Source organism: Hyperolius riggenbachi, chromosome 7 (assembly GCF_040937935.1).
Source record: "Hyperolius riggenbachi isolate aHypRig1 chromosome 7, aHypRig1.pri, whole genome shotgun sequence".
Taxonomy (NCBI): Eukaryota; Metazoa; Chordata; class Amphibia; order Anura; family Hyperoliidae; genus Hyperolius; species Hyperolius riggenbachi.
The window spans coordinates 121945204-121968134 of NC_090652.1; the positions used below are offsets into that span (position 1 = coordinate 121945204).

The following is a 22931-nucleotide window of genomic DNA, read 5'->3' on the forward strand; positions in this document are numbered from 1 at the left end:
TTCTGGGAATACTCCATGAGATTTTTTGGAAGATAGACGGTTCGATAGATAATTTTCGACATGCCTGATCTGATTTTTGATCGTTTTTCTGATTGATTTCTCACAGAAGTAAATGGAAATCGATCTCAAAAACGATTGGAAAATCGGTCAGACAGTAAATCTGCTGAAAAATCTCATTGTGTATTCCCAGCATTAGGGATCCGGCTCAATGGATGACTAATGATGTCACCAGTGAGATGACAACAAAAATATAAGTGGTGTGAGCAGCTTATGCCTCTGTGCCATTTTACTTTTTACAACGCCACGGAATAAGTTGGTGCTTTATAAATCAATAGTAATAATTTTATTGATAAAGTGTGAAAATACAACCTAGGAGAAAGCTTAGGAGATAAAGGGAATTGAAAAAGGGCCTAAGTGAGGAGAGTACCCCTATTATGGTCGAAAACTCTACAGCCTGTTTGTTCTGGAAATTCAAAACTTGTGTGTGTTGGATTATGGGAGAATGTTCTTAAGATTAAAATGCCCCTGTGATAATATAATAAATGTTTCTGCCTTGGTAGGTTGTATTGTTTTGTTCACACTAACAACTTAATTAAACTGGACCATGTGTCCCAGTTCATTGAAATGCTGCTCCCTGCACAATGCATGCGATTCCAATTTTTAATCGTTTTTACATCCGATTCTGATTTTTAATCATTACTGCATGCTGCGTTTTTTCCTCGTTTTTTCTGTTGATTGCATTCAGGGAAAATCGGAATTGAAAATCGGAATCGCAAAACGGATTTGCAGTGTGCAGGGAGTCTTAGGGCTTTGAGTTTAGGTCATGTGATGACATCAGTCTGAGCAAAAGCTATAGATAAAGGTCCTTGTACACCTGGAATGACTGGACAACTGACTTTAAACCTCAGTTAACCTCTGCCGACCTTCAGTTGACCTGAGGTAAACATGCTTCGACACTTCAGTTAAAATAACAGCTGATGCGAAGTCAGAGTTCTTTACTACCCCAGTGTACATATAATTATGTGTGCTTAAAATGTGCGAAAGTGGGCCTTTGATCTACTGTCCGTATATTTACTCTGTCGTTTAGTTGGGCGCAGTGTGAGCCGAATGACGGCTCGCCCTGCTGCTGCTCAAATTCCCGATGGCGTCATAGAAACTTGGAGGGAGAAGTATTTAGGGGTTCCAGGGATCTATATCTAGAGCTGGACTGTAGCATTACTGCTATAGCTGCTCCCAACTCAGTGCAATGTGGTGAAACCACCTGCTTAGTTTCTTTTGATCAGTAATGCAATTTATGTGCAATACTTGCATGTCACTTCCTGGGTGTACAATATCAACTGTTACTGAGTTTAAGCCTTGTACACAGGCTAGAATCTAGCCGCTAGATGGTTCTCAGTCAAGGACCGATGGTCGTTGATGTCTGTACCGAGAATCTAGTGTGTGTAAGGTGATAGTTCTGGAGTGCTGAATTGTCTCGCCAAAGTGCATTGTTCTCCTCCTTTCCCCTTCCTCTTGAAGCTGCTACATCGTGTCTTTGTCCCTCCTCTCTACTCCATAGCAAAAGAACCTCTGTACATAACTCTCCCTTGAACTTCTGTCCAAGGAGTAATGCCTGCTGGTCACACTAACTATGCATGTGAACTCACCTTTATAATGATAGTAAATTAGCCGCAGTGTGTGCTGCTCCCTGTTTAAAAAATGTGCAGATCTTATCACCAATCAGATCAGATTCTGATAGGAGAGTGATCGATTGGATAGGCACATCAGCTCATAATTGAGCTAGCTAGCTTTACATTGTTGTCTAGAGTCTCATTTTAAGGCCTTTTAAGCTGTGTGTACTCAAGGTGGAGTAAGATAGAAAAGTCAGATACTTACCTTATCGTGGGTGCACTTATCTTCATGCATGGGCATGGCTGTACTGCATCTGCGCAGTAAGCCGGAGCCACTCGTCCATGCGATTTTCCAGAGGCTCCCGGGCAAAAGGATGTGGGAAGCCTCTGGAAGATCTAGCGGCTTTCCTTGTCTTAGGTAAGTATCTTCTTTTTTCTCTTCTTAATTCCGCTTCAGGTTCTCTTTAAAGAGAATCCGTGACCAAGAATTGAACTTCGTCCCAATCAGTAGCTGATACCCCCTTTTACATGAGAAATCTATTCCTTTTCACAAACGGATCATCAGGGGGCTCTGTATGGCTGATATTGTGGTAAAACCCCATCCCACAAGAAACTCTGTGCACAATGGTACTCCTGGCAGTTTCCTGTCTGTGAACCTTTTTGCATTGTGGGAAATAGCTGTTTACAGCTGTTTCCAACTGCAAAAAAGGCAAGCAGCAGCTACATCACCTGCCAGCAGTAAAAATGTCACGATGTGATAAATGTCAGAATGTAAATCAGGGATTTAAAATTTTTTACAAGGGGCAAACACTGACTAAATCATTTATACATAATTATTGTAAAAATGAAGCACTTTTTATTACATTATTTTCACTGGAGTTCCTCTTTAAGTGTAAGTACTCCTCTGTCCAGCAAAAGGGCAGTGTGAACAAGTCCATTCCGTTACCATTGGATTTAGATTTATAGAGGGCTGTGGGATGATGCTGAAACCCCTATTTCTGTTAGATGATTATTTAAATATCGCTAATTAAGGCTCGTCTGCATGCCTATCTCCAACCTCACTTGTCTGATTAATTCATGAAGATTCCATATGCATATAACCTTTCTCTGTGGGATAGATTAAGCACTGGAGATGTATAAAATATTTACAACGACGTGTAAGCACTATAGAGCTTCCACTCCTGTGTGGTGAATACTAGCATGATGTCTTTTTAGTGTTTGGCTGAACTGGCAGAAAGGTGAAATGTAGCCTCTGTTGTCCTTATCAACCCTATTGCAGCTCATTAAATAAGATGAACCTTAAGGTGCGTACACACGCACTACTAAAGAGAACGATGGGTCCGTCAGACCCTCCCGCTAGGTGGGCGTTCTCCCGACAGTAGTATCTGTCGGGTACAGTAGTGTCCGTTTCTGAACGATCTGCTGAGTGGTTCGTTCAGAAACAGCCTTGTCAGTCTGCAGATAGTCTGTACACACGCACTACTGTCGGGAGAACGACTGCCCAGCGGGAGGTTCTGACGAACCCGTCGTTCTCTTTAGTAGTGCGTGTGTGCGCACCTTTAAGCATACACTATGAGCTGTAAATTGTATCAGGTAAACGCTTGGTATCTCCATGATAGCAATCATTTTACAGCACACAATTTTTTTTCCTGCATTTATGCAAATTACAAAATGGGTGTTGCAGAAATAGTGCAATCCTTGCTACGTACACAATGTGCATGGTGCTTGTTCAATGCACATTGTTTAAATGCCGCAAATTGCTCTATTTGCAGTTTGCCAACTACATAGTTTGCATAAATGCTGGAAAAATTTACATGTACTCTCTGCACTGGTAAATTTCACCGCAGGTTAGCGCATCTGTCAACGTACGTCAAACAAAATTAGTAGTTATCTGGGCTTAAATAATTTGGAACAGCACCACAAGCTTAGTACCACTCAGGCCTACGTGAAAAAGGTGTTGCGGTAGTTTGGGTGCCAAGTGAAGGCACTGGTCAAATGTATGCACTTGCCTAATTTTATTTAAACAATTATTGCACACTTTCTGTAAATCCAATAAACTTCATTTAACTTCTCAAATATCACTGTGTGTGTCTCCTATATGATATATTTAACTGACATTTTTTATTGTAACAACCAACGATTTATACAGGAAAATCATGGACGATTAACAAGGTTGACCAAACTTTCTCATCCCACTGTAGTTGCCATTTACCAGCGTGGTTGGATGGGTTCCAAAAAGGACAGTTTATTAGACTTAAAGGACTTACGAGGCCAACGGTGGAAAAAAAGTGAATTACCTGTATCGTCGTTTCAGGCACGGAGGACGCCGTCCGCGCCCTCCGTGCCGATCCGCCGGGTCCCCCCGCTCATTATCCCCCCTGGCCGGCTCCCGACCCCACGGCCCGGGTCGGGCTCTCCTGCCTCACGAAAGATGGCCGCTTCCTCTGGCCGCGGCTGCGCAGTCCGCCTGGCCGCGAGTGCGGCTGCGCAGCTCTAGGGCCAACCGCCCCCCGATCTACACTACGTAGCGTGGATCAGTAGCGTGGATGTTAGGCCCCTCCCATGGAGGATTGACTTCTTCGCAGTGGGAGGGACGAGTACTTAATAGGTTGCATGCAAGCTGTTACAGGAAACCAACATCCTCCTCCAGTGGTAGAAAGGTCATGTGTATGCTCGGTGTGTATTCGACCCCACAAGTGGGGCTTGCACTCTTTTGCAGGTAGGCACTAGTCTGTTTTTAAGTAGCGCTGCTCATTTCCTTGCTATGTACTAATTTAATTCGTTTTCGGTCAGCTGCTCCCACTTAACAGCCATGCTTTTGGTGTATATGCAGAGCTTCTGTTTGGGTTCAAGGTGCGTTTGTAGTTCCTGGGGGGGGCTCAGCGCATCTCTGATTGAGAGGCCATTCGGAGGCGGCCTAGTGTTGCGCTGATCCACCTTTTGCGCAATTTTCGAGACACCAGTGTTTATCCAGCGTGGCAGTAGGTATCTTCAGTGTCGAGATCAGAGCAGTTTCAGAGTAGGTACTTTGTGGGAGAACGCTGGCAGTCTGGCTACTGAGAGGATGTGTGGGGAAAATGGTGACTAATAATGTATATCTGTACTGCTTGTAAGACATTTTCTCCAGTGCACATCGTCCTGAATGATTCCGTATAGCGTTCTGCCTGTTTGTTTTCAGTGGATTACTGAAGGAAAACAGAAAGAGAAATGCACTGTATGTATTTATAGAGTTTAGATTGTCTAAATCCCTCTCATCTGTGACTAAGCACAAGTTGTAATTTGATCCCTCAGCTGCGCCAACTGACTGCCAAGACAGAGAGCTTATTGGTAAACATAGGATGTTAACAATATGTCTGCCTCCATGAAAGCAGGAAGTAGACACAATGCAGATTTATTGCAGGATTTGTTTCAGCTGTAACAAAGAAATGCTTTTCTTTAAAGGTTATTATGCTGTTGCGTATCTTTTAGAGCAGAGAGGAAGTTCTGAGTTATGGTCCGCTTTAAATAAAGTACAATAAGTAAATAAAGTAGTTATAGATGTGGGCTGGTACTGGGCCTACCGTATATAGCTTTCATTAGAGAGGAAGCAGTCAGTGGAATCTGTATCAGATATACAAGGGAGGGAAGGGTCTTGTCCCCGCAGCAACCAGATTCCAGATAGTTTTCCAGTGCAGGTGAGAAAAAGGAAGGCAGATTCTGATAGGTTGCTGTGGATCAAAATAAATTAGGCCTTCTAGATAACAAAATCAATACTTGCTAATGGATGGAAATGTTCTCTGCTGAACTCCCATGGATGGATCCTGAATCTAGCGAGAGACCAGTGATGTAGAAGATTTACCTCAGTAACCAGAAATGTTCCTCTGTTCAAGGGAAATGGGTAACCCAGAATACCCCTTAGACAGCCGTCTATACCACCTACATTATGTCATAATGCATAACCCTGTATTATAGTGTTATCATTCCTCAGCTTGAATACGTGCCGAGGAAACCAGTGACATTTTTATCCGTTGCTAAAATAAAATGACGGCAGGACAGGAAGAGATTTGGTTGGAATGTGCTATATGCGGAATATAATTGCCAAAGAGGAGATGGCTACCTAAAAATAACCTGTCCTTTTTATCTCCTTTTTAGACTGGCAGGTGTACAAGTGCCACCTGCCTGTCATAAACACGTAGCTGGGCAGTCCGAACGCTAATTTTAACCGGGTAATGAAATTTAGATTATTTCATAAGTCAGTGGATTTCCTCCATGTTCTCTTCAGTATTTGAAAGGCCCCATTGCTGAAGCGTTTCTTGTGCTAAAGAGTGTAAAACCTAACTCTTTAATATATATAAATATTTGTTTGTTTTTTGCTTGTTTTCAGTGTACTTTTAATTTTTTTAACTACTTACAACAGTTTATACAATACTATAACATGCAACGACAAAAATATGCCACAAAAATCAGTATTGTATATGTTGTACATGAAGACAACCAATGTATAAAATGTGGTAACATGAGACGTTTGTAAATATATATACAGTAGAGTCCCGGTTATTTGGAACTCAATTAACCAGTCTCAACCAACCAGCACAAATCACCACAGAGGTGAAGGCCAACTTCTTAGGCTGTTTGTGGGCTCTGCTGTGCTTAAAGATGGGCTCCCCCAAGGTTAATATACATTCAATGACTGAATTTTAACATTTAATACAGAGTTCATGGTATGTATATAGAGTGGGTATACTACTGTAGAGGACTATTTCTATCACAAGCGACCAGAAAGCACAATTATCCGGCATCAGAAGATCCCCTTCAGTGCGGGATAACTGAGACTTTGCTGTAATTAGAAAAGAACAGTGTCAGTTTTCACTGCTGTCTTTCGCTAAAGCAGACACTCACAGGCAGCATGGTGGTGTAGTGGTTTGTGCTCTCGCGTTGCGGCGCTGGGTCCCCGGTTTGAATCCCAGCCAGTTCAATATCTGCAAGGATTTTGTATGTTCTCCCCATGTCTGTGTGGGTTTCCTCCATGCACTCCGGTTTCCTCCCACGTCTCAAAAACATACAGATAAGTTAACTGGCTTCCCCCTAAATTGGCCCTAGACTATGACACATACACTACTTGATACATACATGGACATATGACTATGGTAGGGATTAGATTGTAAACCCCTCTGAGGGACAGTTAGTGACAATATACTCTGTAAAGCGCTGCGTAATATGTCAGCGCTATATAAATACTTGAATAAATAACAGGTGATTTTTGATCACTACTTTACATGGAACTCCCATGGCTTTGAAGTGAACCCAGCACTCTTTTGACTGTACTGTCACAGCAAGCCTTGGGCCTGGGCACACCGCTGCATTGCTGAGCTGATTTCAGTAATACGTATCAGTGTGCAATATATGGGGACATCAGGCAGTGCATAGACAGTAGCACTACTCTAGTGCTTATCATTCAGTCGACCTAGTAGACCCTTATGTATTGAATAGCAGTGTGTTCTGACAACACACTGCTGCCTGCATTTATGTGCATAATAGTTGAATGGGGTCAGCGCTATACCAAAGAGCAACACGGGTGCATTTTTGTAAAATGCCTGACCACTTGCATTGCGGAGCAACATGAGAGTGTGTCGGGGCCCTACCAGTCCTGAACCCACAACTCATCCCCTTCTCCTGGTCCTTAGGGACGGGTCTCTCTTTTGGATCGCCATGTTTCCTGACTTGCACATCATGACATTAAATGACTTTATCTTATGTGGCACATGCTGTATCTTAATGTGGGCAGTCTGTAAGCACATCATGTGGGAGCGGGTGGGTAATTCCCATAGCACTCCTGGCTTAGTCATTTCCATAGTAGCAGCACTGCAAGAAAAGGTCTAGAAAAAAAAAAGCTGTACTGTATTTTAAAAATGCTGTACTGTGAAAAGGATTATTGAGGCTGACATATTTATTTCCTTTTAAAGCGGACACTCAGAACTTCCTCTTTGCTCTAAAAGAGGAGCAACAGTATAATAACTTTTAAATAAAAAAAAATATTTGTTACAGCTTACAGAACTCCTGCAATAAATCTGCAGTGTGTCTACTTCCTGCTTTCATGGAAGCAGACAAAGGGTGAACATCCTGTGTTTACATGTTAGCTGTGTCTGCCAATGACTGCCGAATTCATGTGCTGACACAGCTAAGAGATCAAATTACACTTGTGATTATTTGAAGATGAGGGGGCATTTGACAGGCTCTTCTCTCTAAAAACACACAGGGTGCATTTCTTTCTGTTTTTGCTGTGTCCTGTGCAAGAGTTCGGGTCTACTTTAAACAATGCAATTTGCCTGGCTGTCCTGCTGATCTTGTGCCTCTATTGACTTTCATCAGATTTGCAGCAAACACGTTTTTGCAACACAACTTTCAAGTGGGTATATAGCTTGAATGCAAAATAAATACATTTTTAGTTTAATTTAATATCTTTTCTTAGTGGGAAGAATTTTACTGAGGGGAAATTCAGATTACCACAGTAGCAATGCCTGTTCGTGGTTGGTTCTCTTTGTTACAGAGAAACGCACACAAGTCATGAATGTAGCTGAAAAGCAACAAAGTTCTTAAGCAAAAGGCTTGGATGTCATTTGATTAGCTGAACATGAAAATAACGTGCATTTTTCTCTGTTGGTCTACATGAGTTATTGTGAGGTAAATTGTGCTTTGTCTACCCAGCCCTATAAATCAGATGACGGCGACTTTGTTCCGGGCTTCTGAAAATGTAATTGCGTTTTCTGGCAGATGTTGAAACGAATGCCAGGGCTGAGCCGTTCCACGTAGGATCACCTTATATATGTATTTTGCCTGACTTTATTTGGCTGCTCTCCATCTTACCATTTTGTTGGTAATGATCAGGTTGCATTTTCAGATACATTATGGAACAAGACGGAACTAATTGTTGTATATTTTATCCATTCTCTAAACACTGTCAGTACATCAGGGCATAAAAAATTTAAGTGAAACTATTTGGTAGCCTGCCACAGAACCATTCTAAATTACCCGCTGGCAGTTTCTCCTCCCACAACCGCCTCGAAGAATGAGATATGTAGAGTATGGAAACCATAATCCTGATCAAAGGCCTTTTATGTCGGGCTAATTCTGGGGACATGCTCTGTATGAAAGCAAAGGGAACCTGTCATGGAGAAGGACATGTATGAAAAGATTGTGCAAACGTTTCCTGTCTTGCATCTTCTTTCATGTTCATTGGACCTGGTACTAGTGCACACGCTAATCTTTGGAACTGGTATCCAGATGATGGCATTTTTGGTGAAGCTTTTTGGCAGCTGACATTAAGTCACATGCTTATCTTATTGTAAGCTTTGCATTAATCTTACTGTAAACTAAACATTAAAGAGTACCTAAACTATAAATCACAGTTTGCTTTCAACCTAATAAATTGCCAAGATATATTAAAATCACACATAATAAAGTATGATTTTCTCACCACCAGGGTCTGTATTTCACGTCTGGTCTTGAAATCCCCTAGCCCTGTCTGAAATCAGGACCTGCAATTTTCTTTCTTTCCTAGCCATGGGAGCAAAGGATGCTGGGGGATTGATGCCATGACTTTGCCCCCCAAGTCCTGCTTCCAACCCACTGTGAAAAGAGATGTAATAAGATCCAGGCAGGCAGACATCTGGGATAAAAATTATAGCGTGTTGTCTCAGATTTCTTATCTTTATAATCACTCAGCTCTGTTTCTCACTTCATCCCCAAGTGTGGTCCCAAAACAAGCCTGGCTCTTATAATGTCATCAGTCCAACCCATAATCTGCACAGAGCATGTGCAGGCATATCAGAATCAGAATAGTTTTATTTCGCCAAGCATGACTGGGTCATGCCCGGAATTGGGTTTGGCACAATACATAGCTCTGAAAGGTACATAGGCAAAGGAGAGCATCACAGATACAGTGCAATACAAAAGGACAGACAGTAAAAACATCGTACTCAGGAATATTGCACTCAAGAAAGAGGAAATGTATGTACACAAATAAACATTCAGCAAGCATTATTACGTAAGCATTATTCCAGGACACTGCTGGATTCTAACCAGGGTGCAGGGACAAAGTCCAATCAGTTAGGGGTGATGGCAGGTTGCTTCGAAAAGCGTATTTATTACAGACCGCTACTGTGCAGGTGGTAAGGCACAGATAGAGGGTGGGAGAATGTTACGGGAGTTCAGGAGGCTGACGGCTGCAGGGAAGAAGGAGTTCTTGTGTCTGGTGGTCTTAGTGGGGATGGCCCGAAGTCTCCGGCCCAATGGTAGTGGGGAGAAGAACCCGTGGCCTGGGTGCGAGGGGTCACTTGCGATCTTCAGCGCCCTGGCACCCAGTCTTGTGTTATACAGGAGGTCAAGTGGAGGCAGAGGTCTCCCAATGATCCTCTCCGCCGACTTGATGATCCTCTGTAGTTTGTGTCTGTCACTGGCAGTGGCTCCCGCATACCAGACCAAGATGGAGGAGCAGAGGATCGATTCGATGGTGGAGGAGTAGAAGCAAGTTAGAATCTCCTGCGCCATGCCGAACTTCCGCAGTTGGCGGAGGAAGAACAGCCTCTGCTGGGCCTTCCGCTGGGTTGGCGTAATGTTGGCCTTCCAACTGAGATCTCTGGAGATGGTGGTGCCCAGAAGGCGAGCACAGGGCACTCTGGCCACCTCGGCGCCGTCGATGTAGATGGGAGGTGGAGTGGGAACGGATTTCCTAAAGTCAATTATTAGCTCGACAGTTTTGGCTTTGTTGAGCACCAGACTGTTCTCTATGCACCAGTGGCATATTCTCTCCACCTGCTGCTGATACTCCTGGATATTGTCTTTGGTGACGAGACCAACAATGGTAGTGTCGTCGGCAAATTTTATGACTTTGACAGAGTCCACCGTGGATCTACAGTTGTTTGTGTAGAGGGAGAACAGCAGTGGGGACAGGACGCAGCCCTGTTGTGCCCCTGTGTTGGTTGTCATTTCCCTGGAGTAGATGTCCCCCAGTCTGACAACTTGGGATCTCCCAGTAAGAAAATCCGTGATCCATGAGCGTAGGGTGGAGTGGACCCCAAGTGTGGCCAGGACATTCTGAAGGATGTGTGGGCATATGGTGTTAAAAGCCGAGCTGAAGTCTAGTAGCAGTACTCTGGCATACGCATCTGGTCTGTCGAGGTGGTTAAGGATGTATTCCAGGCAGATGTTTAAGGCGTCATCAGTAGACCTATTTGCCCTGTAGGCAAACTGGAGAGGGTCCAGAAGGGGCAGGGTGGATAGCTTGATGATGGATAAGACCACTCTCTCTAGTGACTTCATGATGACAGACGTCAGGGCCACAGGCCTGAAGTTGTTAAGGTCCGTGATGCCTTGTTTCTTTGGCACGGGTACGATGGTGGACCTCTTGTAGCACGCAGGGACTCTGCCCTCTGCCAGTGACTTACTGAAGATTGCGGAAAGGATGGGAGCAAGTTGCCTTGAACAGGTCTTGAGGCAGGCTGGAGACACACCGTCGGGGCCCGAGGCTTTCCTGTCCTTTAGCTTGGACAGGAGGCGCCGGACATCTGCCTCGCCCACCTCCAGAGGGAGTGGGTCTTCGCTACTTGTGTCACTATTTGCGTGGACTGGGGGGAGGGTCAGAGGTGTTGGGTGTCCCCCGGGCTCAGCCTGTCTCTCGAACCTGCAGTAAAATCTGCTTGGTTCTTCAGCTAACTCAGAGCTGGGTGAAGCGTGTTGCGGTGGGGGCTTGTAGTTGGTGGCGGCCTTGAGCCCTAGCCACACGGCTCGTGAGTCGTTCGAGCGCAGGTTCTGCTTCAACTTTTCAGCGAACTCCTTTTTTGCAGCTCTCAGCTCTCGTTTCAGAGCGTTCCTTGCCTTCCTGAAGTCCTCCTGGTTGCCATCCTTGTGCGCCGCCTCCTTGCGCTTGCGCAATAGCCGTAGCTTGTTGGAGAACCACGGTTTGTTGTTTGGGTAGACCTTGAAGGATTTGGTTGGGACGCAGGAGGCCTCACAGAAGCTGATATATGAGGTGACGTTATCCGCCCACTCGTCCAGGTCAGGGGCTGCTAGGGCTTCCCAGTCCGTACAGTCAAAACAGGCTTGAAGGTTGAGCTTAGCCTCGCTTGACCATACCTTGGAGGACTTCACAACCGGTTTTGTAGATTCCAGGAGCCTCCTGTAGGTGGGGATGAGATGAACAACGCAGTGGTCAGAGGAGCCAAGCGCTGCCCCGGAGGTAGCGTTGTAGGCGTCCTTCAGTGGCATGTAGCAATGATCGAGTGTGTTCGGGCCTCTGGTGGGGCAGGCGACATGCTGATGGTAGCGTGGCAGCTCTTGTCGGAGATTCGCTCTGTTAAAGTCGCCCATAACGATGAACAGTGAGTCTGGGAGGGATGTTTCCCACTGCGATATGATGTCGCTAAGGGTGCTTAGGGCGGTTTTGACGTCAGCGTCGGGGGGTATGTACACTCCGATAAGGACATAGGAGGAGAACTCCCGTGGTGAGTATGCCGGCCTGCAGTTCACGATTAGAAGTTCTAGGTCCGGGGAGCACCTCCTGTCGAGTACCGGTGGGGTGGGGCACCATGAGGAGCTGACATAGAAGCAGATGCCACCGCCTCTTTTTTTCCCAGAGAGGGCAGAGTCACGGTCCCCTCGTATGAGGCCGAAGCCTGGAAGGAGTAGGGCGTTCTCTGGGATGTTCTCATGCAGCCAAGTCTCCGTGAAGCAGAGTACTGGGGTGTTCTTCCCCAGTTCCCACCTGCCGCAAAGGAGACGTAGTTCGTCCAGTTTGTTAGGGAGAGAGCGGACATTTGCCAGGAGGACCGAGGGGATGGCTGACCTCAGGCCCCTCCTCTTGAGTCTCACGCGAGCCCCAGCTCGGCAGCCTCTACGATGCCATCCTGCTCCGGGCCAAGGAGCAGACTCCAGGACTTGCTGGATGTAGTTCTGGACCAGGTTTGGCAGGAGCTTGGCTTCAGGGAAAGGTGGGCTGCGTTGTTCCCACCAGAGAAGTTGCTCCCTGGGGTACATTGTGCACGTAGTGGCGTGGCCGCTGGTAGGAGTGGGGCGCCAGCGGGGGGTGGAGGGGCACGGCATTGCGCAGATGGCCACGGAGGCAATCAGGTCAGTACAGATCAGATCAAAACAGAGTTAAAACCAGTGCCATACAGAGATTAGAAGCAATACAACAATACAGATCGGTGGGTGTAGAAGGGAATGCAGTAGTGGTCAGGCAGGTAGGCAGGTCAGGTGGTGTCAGAAGCCACATTGGCAGTACCTGAGACCAGCATTCCCAGTCAGGCAGAGACAGCGGTTAGAAGAGTAGCAGTGGCAGACCCAAGCAGGCATGGCAATATAACAATATATGCGTGGGCAGACCAGTTATGAGGCAGCAGTTGCAGTACAGTGTGAGCGCAGGCAGCACACTGGTGGTCAGAACAGAGTTCTTACCGGCCGGTGGTGTGGCACCTCTAGGAGGGCAAGTTGGGTTCCGTGATGGGCTGGTTCCCTGTGGCAGGTGAGGGAGAGAGGCTCTGTGGTGGGCAGACACGTTGTGGTAGGATGGTGGGGGGTGGCCGCTGGAGTGGAGTTCCTGTGACTGCTGTGGGATGGATGTTACCTTGTGTCTGTGTGACTGGAGGCAGCAGGATCCGGAGCTGTTGTGGGGTGAAGTCAGCTTGGTCCCAGATGCGATGCAATGGAGAGGCTCCTGAGTGGCGGGGATCCTGTGGTGGCAGCCAGCGGTGGCTAGCGGGGATCCTCCACGTGGGTGGCCTGGCAGGCCCGAGGTGATGGCGAGGGCTGCTCCGGCACACAGTCCCAGTGAGTGGCTGCTCCGGTGGTGTTGCCGCTGGGGGCCTGGTGAGGTAGCTGCTGTGAGGGCCGCCTGTGAGCGGTGAGCGTGCACACCCTCTTCTGCGGGCCACGCCAGAGCGGGGATTGCTGTCGGCTCCGCTGTTGACCGCTGACGGTGGTTGGGAGCCAGCGGTGTCGGCTTTGATGTCTGCCCGCTGTGGGTGGATGGAAGCCAGCGGGGATGCGGCGCACAGAGGGTAGCGGCGGCTCCGATGTTGCCCGCCGACGGCGGTTGTTGGAGGCCAGCGGTGTCGGCTTTGATGTCTGCCCGCTGTGGGTGGATGGAAGCCAGCGGGGATGCGGCGCACAGAGGGTAGCAGCGGCGGTACTCTCCTTGTCCGCGGTGGAGGCTCGGCAGCAGGGCTTCCCTGGTGACGTAGGGACGGGTGTCCCTCAGCGGTGCCAGTGAGTGCAAGGCTCCGGTGGTGGAGGTCCAGGAGTAAGGGCCCTGGTCTCCGGTCACACCTTCCACGTGGGTCGCCGGAGGTCTGTTGGTGGCGTCGGTAGTGCAGCTCGCTGTGGATCAGAGGCGAGCAGGGGCTATGTGCACACATCAGTGTGCATCACAGGCATAAGAGACGTGTGATGCACCGTAAAAAAGTAACAAAAGTAACAAAAACATAGTAAAAAAGGGCAAAAGGAGGCAAAAAGTGCGGAGCTAAGTGCCGAGGCTGCTGGCTCAGCGCCATCTTGCATAAAGGGGAGGGCACAAGGCTGGAGGGGAGGACACATTGCTGAGGGTTTACGTGCAAGGCTTTAGCATGAGGAGAAAGATGGACATGCTACTACAGATATAATTGTGTGTCTGTTATAGACACTACGATGTACCAGATGTAAACTTTGAATGTTCATCTAACTGTATACAGTGCACGGACTACATTTATGTATTGCCATTCTACATTTTTTTGACTGGAGGTAGTCTTTAAAGTTTGGGACCCACTTGTGACCTCGCTAAAAAATGCTAGCATTTTGAGAGTGATTTTTCCATTTAAAAGTGGAACGATTTCCAGAGTGATTTCCGGGAAAGCTATTTTGGGCCCTGCTTTCTCATATGAAATCAATCCAAAATTGCTGCATGCAGGGCGATTGTGATTTTGGCAAATCGTAATCGCTCTTGTAGGATCACAGCCATTCACTTTCAGCACTGAAGCACTTTTGAAATCACCAGTGATTCCTAAAAAGCATACATCGCTGCTGAAAGCGCTTTAGTGGGTTCCAGACTTAAGGCGCTTTAAAAATCACAATTTATTTTACACCATTCAATTTTCAGAAAAAACTGATCAGAAATATATGCCATTCTCTATTTTTATTAATTTATGGGGAAAAAACTCAAAACCGATCGTTTATATAAAAAATGTGAAAATTGAATCTTCTTACTGTATCGTGCATAGCCACGTTTATGCAGTCATAGATTTTGTCACTTAAAGGATACCCGAACTGACATGTGACATAATGAGATAGACATGTGTATGTACCGTGCCTAGCACACAAATAACTATGCTGTGTTCCTTTTTTTCTTTCTCTGCCTGAAAGAGGTAAATATCAGGGCCACACTGTAGTCACTTCCTGTCTGAGTCAGGACTGAGTCAGCCACTTACATTCCTGATATTCAACTCTTTCAGGCAGAGAAAGAAAAAAAGGAACACAGCCTAGTTATTTGTGTGCTAGGCACTGTACATACACATGTCTATCTCATTATGTCACATGTCAGTTCGGGTATCCTTTAAAGTGACCCTGAGATGACAAATAATAAAAGATTTCTACGTACCTGGGGCTTCCTCCAGCCCCCTCCGCAGCAATCGCTCTCTCGCCGTCCTCCTCCATCTTCTCCTTCTCCCTTTATCAGCCCCAATAACTTGGTGAGTCGGGGCCCACTGCACATGCGTGGCCCGCCACGTGCGCAAGCCCCGCCACGCTCCCATGGACGGGAGTGTTCTGTTCCTGCGCATTATTACTGTGCAGGCGCAGAACAATCCCAGCCGTGGGAGCGAAGGGGGAAGGGGGCGTGCAGCCGCATTGCGCATGCGCTGACTGGCCCTGACTGACCAAACATGAATTCGGCAGTCCCACACGCTGGCATCCTCAAAAAGAGAGTGCTGCACTCTTTATTTATGGATACCAGCGTGTGGGGATTGTAACAAATACGTTTTTGTTACATTTCAGGGAAAAAACGTGCAGTAACGCGTACTAACGCAAACGCATGCCCAACGCAACAAATTAAGTGTAAAAGGACCCTAAGTGTAAATGGGTCCTAAGGTTGTGTGCACAGATAAAAGGTTTCCAGTCCTGCCAGTTTTTGACAGTTGCCATCAGTTTTGTGTGAGTTTTCTATCACGTGGTTTACACATAAATATGTACATTTCTGATCCAGTCCTGCTTTCTATCACGTGGTTTACATATAAATATGTACATTTCTGATCCAGTCCTGTCTTGTCAGTTTTGCATAAGTTTTGGATGAGTTTTCTATGGCTTGGTTCTGCAGTGCATTTGTTGCATTATATTGCAACGGGTAATATTGTGATGCAATTATATTTATAGGGTACATGTACATCGGTGCATCGGTGGTGGGTTCTGTCACAAGAACACCCAGCATGCTTTGCTCCTGCTCCTGGACAATGTGTGTGTTTACATTGGCAGTGAAGCATACTTTTATCGTACTGCATGCTTCAATGTATGGGTTGCATAGCACTCCTGACGTGCGATGCGGCTATTCAGCACCGTTGCGTGGTGATTGCATCTGGTCATTGCATCGCAACATGCATAATGTGAAAGTATCTCTACCTGTTACATTTTGAAGAGTGGTGGATATTCATGCAAAGTTTTGACTATTCATTATTTTACCATATATGCAGCATGGTGGCCTAGTGGTTAGTACTTTCGCCATGTAGCACTGGTTCCATTCATATTGCAACCAGGGCACTATCTGCAAGGAGTTTGTATGTTCTCCCCGTGTCTGTGTGAGATTTCTCCTGGCACTCCGGTTTCCTCCCACACCACAAAAGTTAATTGGCTTCCCCCTATATTGGCCCTAGACTACGATACATACAATACACGATACATACATAGACATATGACTATGGTAGGGAGGTCCTCTGAGGGACAGTTAAGTGACAAAACAATATACTCTGTACAGCGCTGCGGAAGATGTCAGTGCTATATAAATACGGAATAATAATATGACTCAGTACATATCGGTACATTGGTATCATGCAGCACTCAGCATTGCATAGCAGCACATTGGATTTCACCTTGTTATGAGATTTGTTGGCAGCCCCATTCATCTGAAAAGGGTGCGGTAACTAATAAAATGCCGCCTACAGGAGGTTTTTTTTCTACTGCCGTGTATCACATCTATTTGGTGAAGACAGGCAGAGGAAGTACTCAGCAAGGATCACATTTTCATTCGTGAGATCTGATATTGTACTGACTGTATAAAAAAAATTGTAAAAGATATGTGTTTTATACTAATCCTGATTAATGAAACAAAAATAAGAAGGAAATGCATTCACTTGAAAGTTGAACACTATGCAAACTGTAAAATTCACAGGAAAATCTCTGTGACCTCATCTTTCTTTACGGCCCTATGTACAAATGGACAAGCTATGGACACACCAGGCCTACTAAGTGGACTGTATAGAGGGTTAAAGAGACACTGAAGCGGAAAAAATATATGATATAATGAATTGGTTGTGTACTATGAATAATTACTAGAAGATTAGCAGCAAAGAAAATATTCTTATATTTTTATTTTCAGGTATAGTGTTTTTTTTTTTCTAACATTGCATCATTCTATAATATGTGCAGATTGCACAACACTCAGCATTTAAAATGATTCTTTCAGAGCAGCCTGTGAACTAATGACCTCTCCTCTGGCAGAGAAAAAGAAAATTGTTCACTAACAGTTGAGATAATAAAAGTCAGAAGACAGCCCTCTCCACGACTTTGAAAGTCGTAGAGCTTAATGGCTTTTTTGCATAGAGATAACAACTGGAGTTTCTTAACTCTTCCTGTACTGGAAACAATTAGACTGATGTATCTGATCTTAATGTTTTATTTCTTAGCTGTACTACACATACAAATTATAATATCATAATTTTTTTTTTGCATCAGTGTCTCTTTAAGCCTGGTAGGTACACACTTTCAGTTATGATTGGCCAGTCACTGACCAATTTTACTCCCTCTATGTAGTATGAGGGCTTACCTACACAATCTGCTCACAGTATTCAATATCTGTCGACCCTCATAGTACATGGAGATGGTAAAATTGGTCAGTGATTGACCAATCATAATTGAAAGTGTGTACTAGGCTAAGCACTGTGCTTTCTCCCCTTGTATGCACAGAGCAGGATCATCAGCTAGGCAACCTAGAGAGGTGCCTGGGACCTAATGGGTGTCAATGCGGCCCGTCTGACCCCTGTGTTGTCTTCACCTTACCAGAAGCACTATCACAGGGAGCCAAACCTACTACCTTGCCTTGGGCTCCATTCTGTCTCAATCCTTTTTTGTATAGGCAAGTTCCGAGTGTAAAGCCATGTACAGACTGGAAACTGTGTGATCGCTTTATGTGGCAGCCTAATAAGTCCAATTAATAAATCCAGCTGATTTTTGAAGAATTGTACCGAGTGGATAATTTGACTAGAGCTGAATTAACGGTACCGTTTTAAGTAAACAATTGTTCATTTATGGGCAATGTAATAGGCTAATACCCGCTGACATGGGAAGAGGAAGCAGTACTGTAATTAGGAAATAAAAGATGCTATCTGCCAGTCAGTGAGATAGCAGCAGATTTGTTAGACCTCATCCACACTGGGGCGTTTTTAGCCGGCGTTTTACGCTTTGCTGATCGCCGGGTGACTTGCAAACTAATACAACAAAACAGAGACGCTAAGCAGTATAAAATACACTAAAAAAAAAAATTAAAATGGAAGGTAGTAGTGGACTTACCTCCCCATTAAAGAATCAGAAGAATCAGAATCAGAATCATATTTATTTCGCCAAGTACAACGGGGGTTGTACCCGGAATTATTTTTGGCACAACAGGGTCGGAGATGGTACAAACACATGCGTACAATCCAACACATACAATCAGGTACAGTAGTACAGTAAGCATATACCCATACATACATATATATACACATACATATATATATATATATACATATACATACATACCCATATATACATATATACGCCCACATATACACAGAGCCCCTAAAGCAGTGAAGGACGCGTAGGGGAGTCTGGAGTGCTGTGTGAGGGGAGCAGCCTTACCGTCTATCGGTGGCGCTCGCTCAGCTCCACAGCAGTCCCAGATCCCCGCAGTGTGTCCTGGAAGAGAGTGTATAGAGAGAGAGAAAAAGAGAGAGAGAAGGGATAGCTAAGAGAGAGTGTAGAAGAAAGAGAGAGAGCCAAGGCAGGGGGAGAGACAGAGGCAGAGTCTTTTTGGGCTGCAGGATACAACCAGTCAGTCCGAGTAGTGGCCATCCCTGTGGAAAAACGCCAGGTGGCCCACCCCACGCGGGTCTTCACGGCTGGGTGGAGAAGCAGGCTGTTCGCTGAACTTCAGGGCTGGGAGGTGGTGCAGGCTGACCTGGTCAGTGGCAGGGGTAGACCCTGGGTGGCCGAGCAGGCTGGGGGCTGCGGCTAGTGGAGGCTGTGGCTGGTGAAGGCCCTCTCTGGATTTCCCGTGGGAGGCCCCGCAGGAAGCGGTGGTGGTCAGGCCTCCAGCATGTGGGGTGTCCCCTGTGCTCCGGCTGGCTTCCTGGACTCCTAGGCCCCATCGCAGCGGCCCACGTGGTGGAGGGGGATCCTGTAGCCTCCTCAAACCCAGGCTGCGGAGTAAGGCTGCACATGCAGTGCTGGTGGCGTCCTGGTCGCCCCGGGTAGCGGGGTACCGCTGGGCTCTGGGTCGGCAGCTCTTCCTTGCCTGCTTAGGTGTAGGAGGCTGGGAGCCGATCTCTGAGGCCACGCTACGGTGGCTGGAGGGGCTGGCTCGGGGAAGAAAGAGACATTGAAGCTAAAAATAAATTATGATATAATTAATTGTATGTGTACGGATAATTACTAGAATATTAGTAGCAAAGAATATATTCTAATTTTTTCATTTTCAGTTATATAGTTTTTTTTTTATAACATTGCATCATTCTCTAATATTTGTAGTTTACACACTACTCAGCATTCTAAATGATTTTGCATAGCAACAGTGAACTTAGGAACCCCTTCTCAGCAGAGAAAAAGAAGATACAATTACAGACAGTTGAGATAACAAGCTTCACAACACAGAGCTCTCTGCGACTTTGAAAGTCGTGAAGCTCAATGGCTTTTTTTGCATAGATAACAACTGGAGTTTCTTAGCTCTTCCTGTATTGGAAACAACATTAGACTTATGTCCCTGCTCCTAATGTTTTATTTCTTAGCTGTACTACACATACAAATCATTATATCATCATTTATTTATTTTTGCTTCAGTCTCCCTTTAAAGACTGGAATTGCCTGTATCAGGCAAAAAAAGTTATTGTATACTCCACTAATATATGCAATGCGTTTCACAGGTGTTTAACCTGCTTCTTCAGGCAATGTACAGGAGTAACAAGTACTCTTAGCTGTGTCTGCTATGAGCTCGGTATTTATTACTCCTGTACACTGCTGGAAGAAGTGGGTTAAACACCTGCAAAATGTGTTGCATATATTGGTGAAGTATACAGTAGCTTTTTTTGCCTGATACAGACAATTCGGGCCTTCATTGGGGAGATACCGAAAAGGCTCTATGGGATCTAGAGCCTTCCCTCTACATAGGTGAGTATTTTACTTTTTTTCCTGCCTTGCTTCAACATTGCTTTAAAGTACAAATAACTATATAAACAAAAACACACGTGGGTTTCTGTTACAAGCCACTGTGCATTCAATTCTCTGAATGCACAACTTTTGTCTTTATTGATAACTCATATAGCATATCCTGTATGTGCGTAGATATTGATTATTAAAGGGAACCTGAAGTGAGAGGCATATGGCGGCTGCCATATTTATTTCCTTTTGAACAATACCAGTTGCCTGGCAGTCCTGCTGATCTTACTGGCATCAGTAGTGTCTGAATCACACACCTGAAACAAGCATGCAGCTTATCCAGTCATAATTCAGTCAGAAACACCTGGTCTGCCTATGCTTGTTCATGGGCTATGGCTAAATGTATTAGAGGCGGAGGATGAGCAGGACAACCAGGTACTTGGTATTATTTAAAATGAAATACATTTGCCAGCCTCCATTTCACTCTCACTTCAGGTGTCCTTTAACTACTTGAAGACCGCTTCATGCCAATGGGCGTGAGAGTGGCGGCAGCCCCAGGACCGCCTAACGCCAATTGGGGGGGGGGGGGCGCATGCACGATCGTTCCCTGCCACTTCACGGAACGGAGTTCCGTGAATAGCCTGCTAGCCGTCGATCGCGGCTAGCAGGTTGTTTGTAAGCGAAAGGGGAAAGAAATCCCCTTTGTTTACAACTGTACAGCGCTGCGGTCCCTGGCAGCGCAGTACGAGATCGGTGATCCCCGGCCTCTGATTGGCCGGGGAGCGCCGTCCTCTCATAGGCTGATGCCTATGAGAGGCGGAACAGGATGGATCGCAGTCCTGTTCCAATTCTGATGACGGAGGGGAGGAGGGAAGGGGAGGGAGGGAGGGAGAGAGAGCCTCATAGAGGCTGGAAAAAATAAATAAACAAACGGACGCAGCGATCGGACTCCTCCGGCGGCATGTCCCCTTAGGGACAAAAAAAGGAGGCGAGTCTGATCGCTGGGCTCCATATGTGCAGGAGGCTGAAAAGCCTGCACAGCCCAATACTGCAAAAAATGGCCTGGTCTTTAGTGGGGGTTAGCACTGTGGTTCTCAAGTGGTTAAAGAGAATCTGAAGTGAAAATAAACTTGTGAAATAATGATTTGTATGTGTAGCACAGCTAAGAAATGGAACATTAGTAGCACAGATATGAGTACCATATTGTTTCCAGTACAGGAAGAGTTAACTACACCTTATAGAGAATTTATGTGTGCATCAAACCAAGTAACACCTGACAAATCTGGCTTTGCAAAATTGGCTATTCACGAGCCATTGCTCATGCAAATATGCATTTGCTTTCGCATGCCAAAGTTTGCGGGGTTAATATCCAATACTGCAAAGCGGTTGCCCTGCGGGAATTAGTTCATGCTCGATTAGCACTATCCAGGAGCGCCACGGGGAGGCTCCCCAATGCCCCCATACAACCGGGGTGCCACGGGGCCCCAAGCTCTCTCACTGCCTGGAACCACAGCGGCATCCCGGATGGGGAGGCTGGGAGGTGCAGGCGCCCCCCCCCAAGCGGGGCCAGCGCTGGGAAGAGCCACCCGAACCTGCCTCCCAAAATTTAAAAACAGGCGCTTACCTTAACGTCCATTGCGTTCTGTTACATGAGCATGACTTGGGAGCAAACACATGAGAAAGGAGTGAACCATGGGCCACTCCAAGCTTTGGAACTCAGAGCTGGCATTCACACCACAGGGCAGGCGCAGACAGCTCGCTCCAGGGCTCTCACCTCCTAGAACAAGCCATCCACCATTAGTAGCACAGATATGAGTACCATGTTATTTCCAGTACAGGAAGAGTTAAGAAACTTCAGTTGTTATCTATGCAAAAGAGCTTCTCTGAGCTCTCCCACTAATTTAGTCAGAGAGCAGTGATCTTTTCTGATGCACTTATCTAAACCTGTCTCTCACTGTTTCTTGTTTGTGAAAGGTTTAACTGCAGAGCTTATGACCCGTTGAACTTTCTTGCTCTGTTTCATAGTTTAAAATACAGAGTATATTTTATAAACTGCAAATATTAGAGAATGATGCAATGTAAAAAAAAGCTATATAGCTGAAAATAAACTTATGAGACACTTTTCTTTGCTACAGATGTTCCATTAATTATCCGTACTACACATACGACTCATATCATAAGGTTTTTTTTTGCTTCAGTGTCTGTTTAAGCAGTTCCTGTGGCCTGTTTCTTTTATGCGGATGGTATGGTGACTATCCTCACGTCCCACTTGATGATATCACACCTTGTATCTTGTGTTTCTATAAAAAGACAAACTTCCAGAGCCTTTTTATCATTCTGTACATCAGTCCTTCAGAGTCTTACAGGGGTTTAGACTAAACAGATACTTTTATCCCCATCCAGAATGTTGACATTGAGTTGTCTTTTCCTTTCCTGCAGGACCTGATGAGTTCTCTGGAGGAAACGTAAAATCCCAGACACACAACTTCCACCACAACAGACATGTACAGGAGAAGAGGTCTGTGCCTATTCGCAGGAAGCGAAGCATCGGTGAGTGAGGAAAGGGTTGCTGGGTTGATCTGTTGGGGAGTTTTTGCTTCCATTTTAAAGGTCTGCTTGTTTTTTTGTTGTGACTGAATGAAAATCATTCAAACTTTAGGTGGCGTATCCTGTTATCTCAGCATACATTGTAAACCCCTAGTA

General features: G+C 45.8%; 1 protein-coding gene across 2 annotated transcripts in view; it reads left to right on the forward strand.

The window, feature by feature from the left end:
- PDGFA (platelet derived growth factor subunit A) overlaps positions 1-22931 on the forward strand; it is a 99659-nt gene that overhangs the window by 16849 nt on the left and 59879 nt on the right. For both annotated transcript variants that reach the window (XM_068244607.1, XM_068244608.1), the window contains exon 3: positions 22668-22778. In XM_068244607.1, the coding sequence (XP_068100708.1) occupies positions 22668-22778 (111 nt within the window). The remainder of the gene's footprint in view (positions 1-22667; positions 22779-22931) is intronic.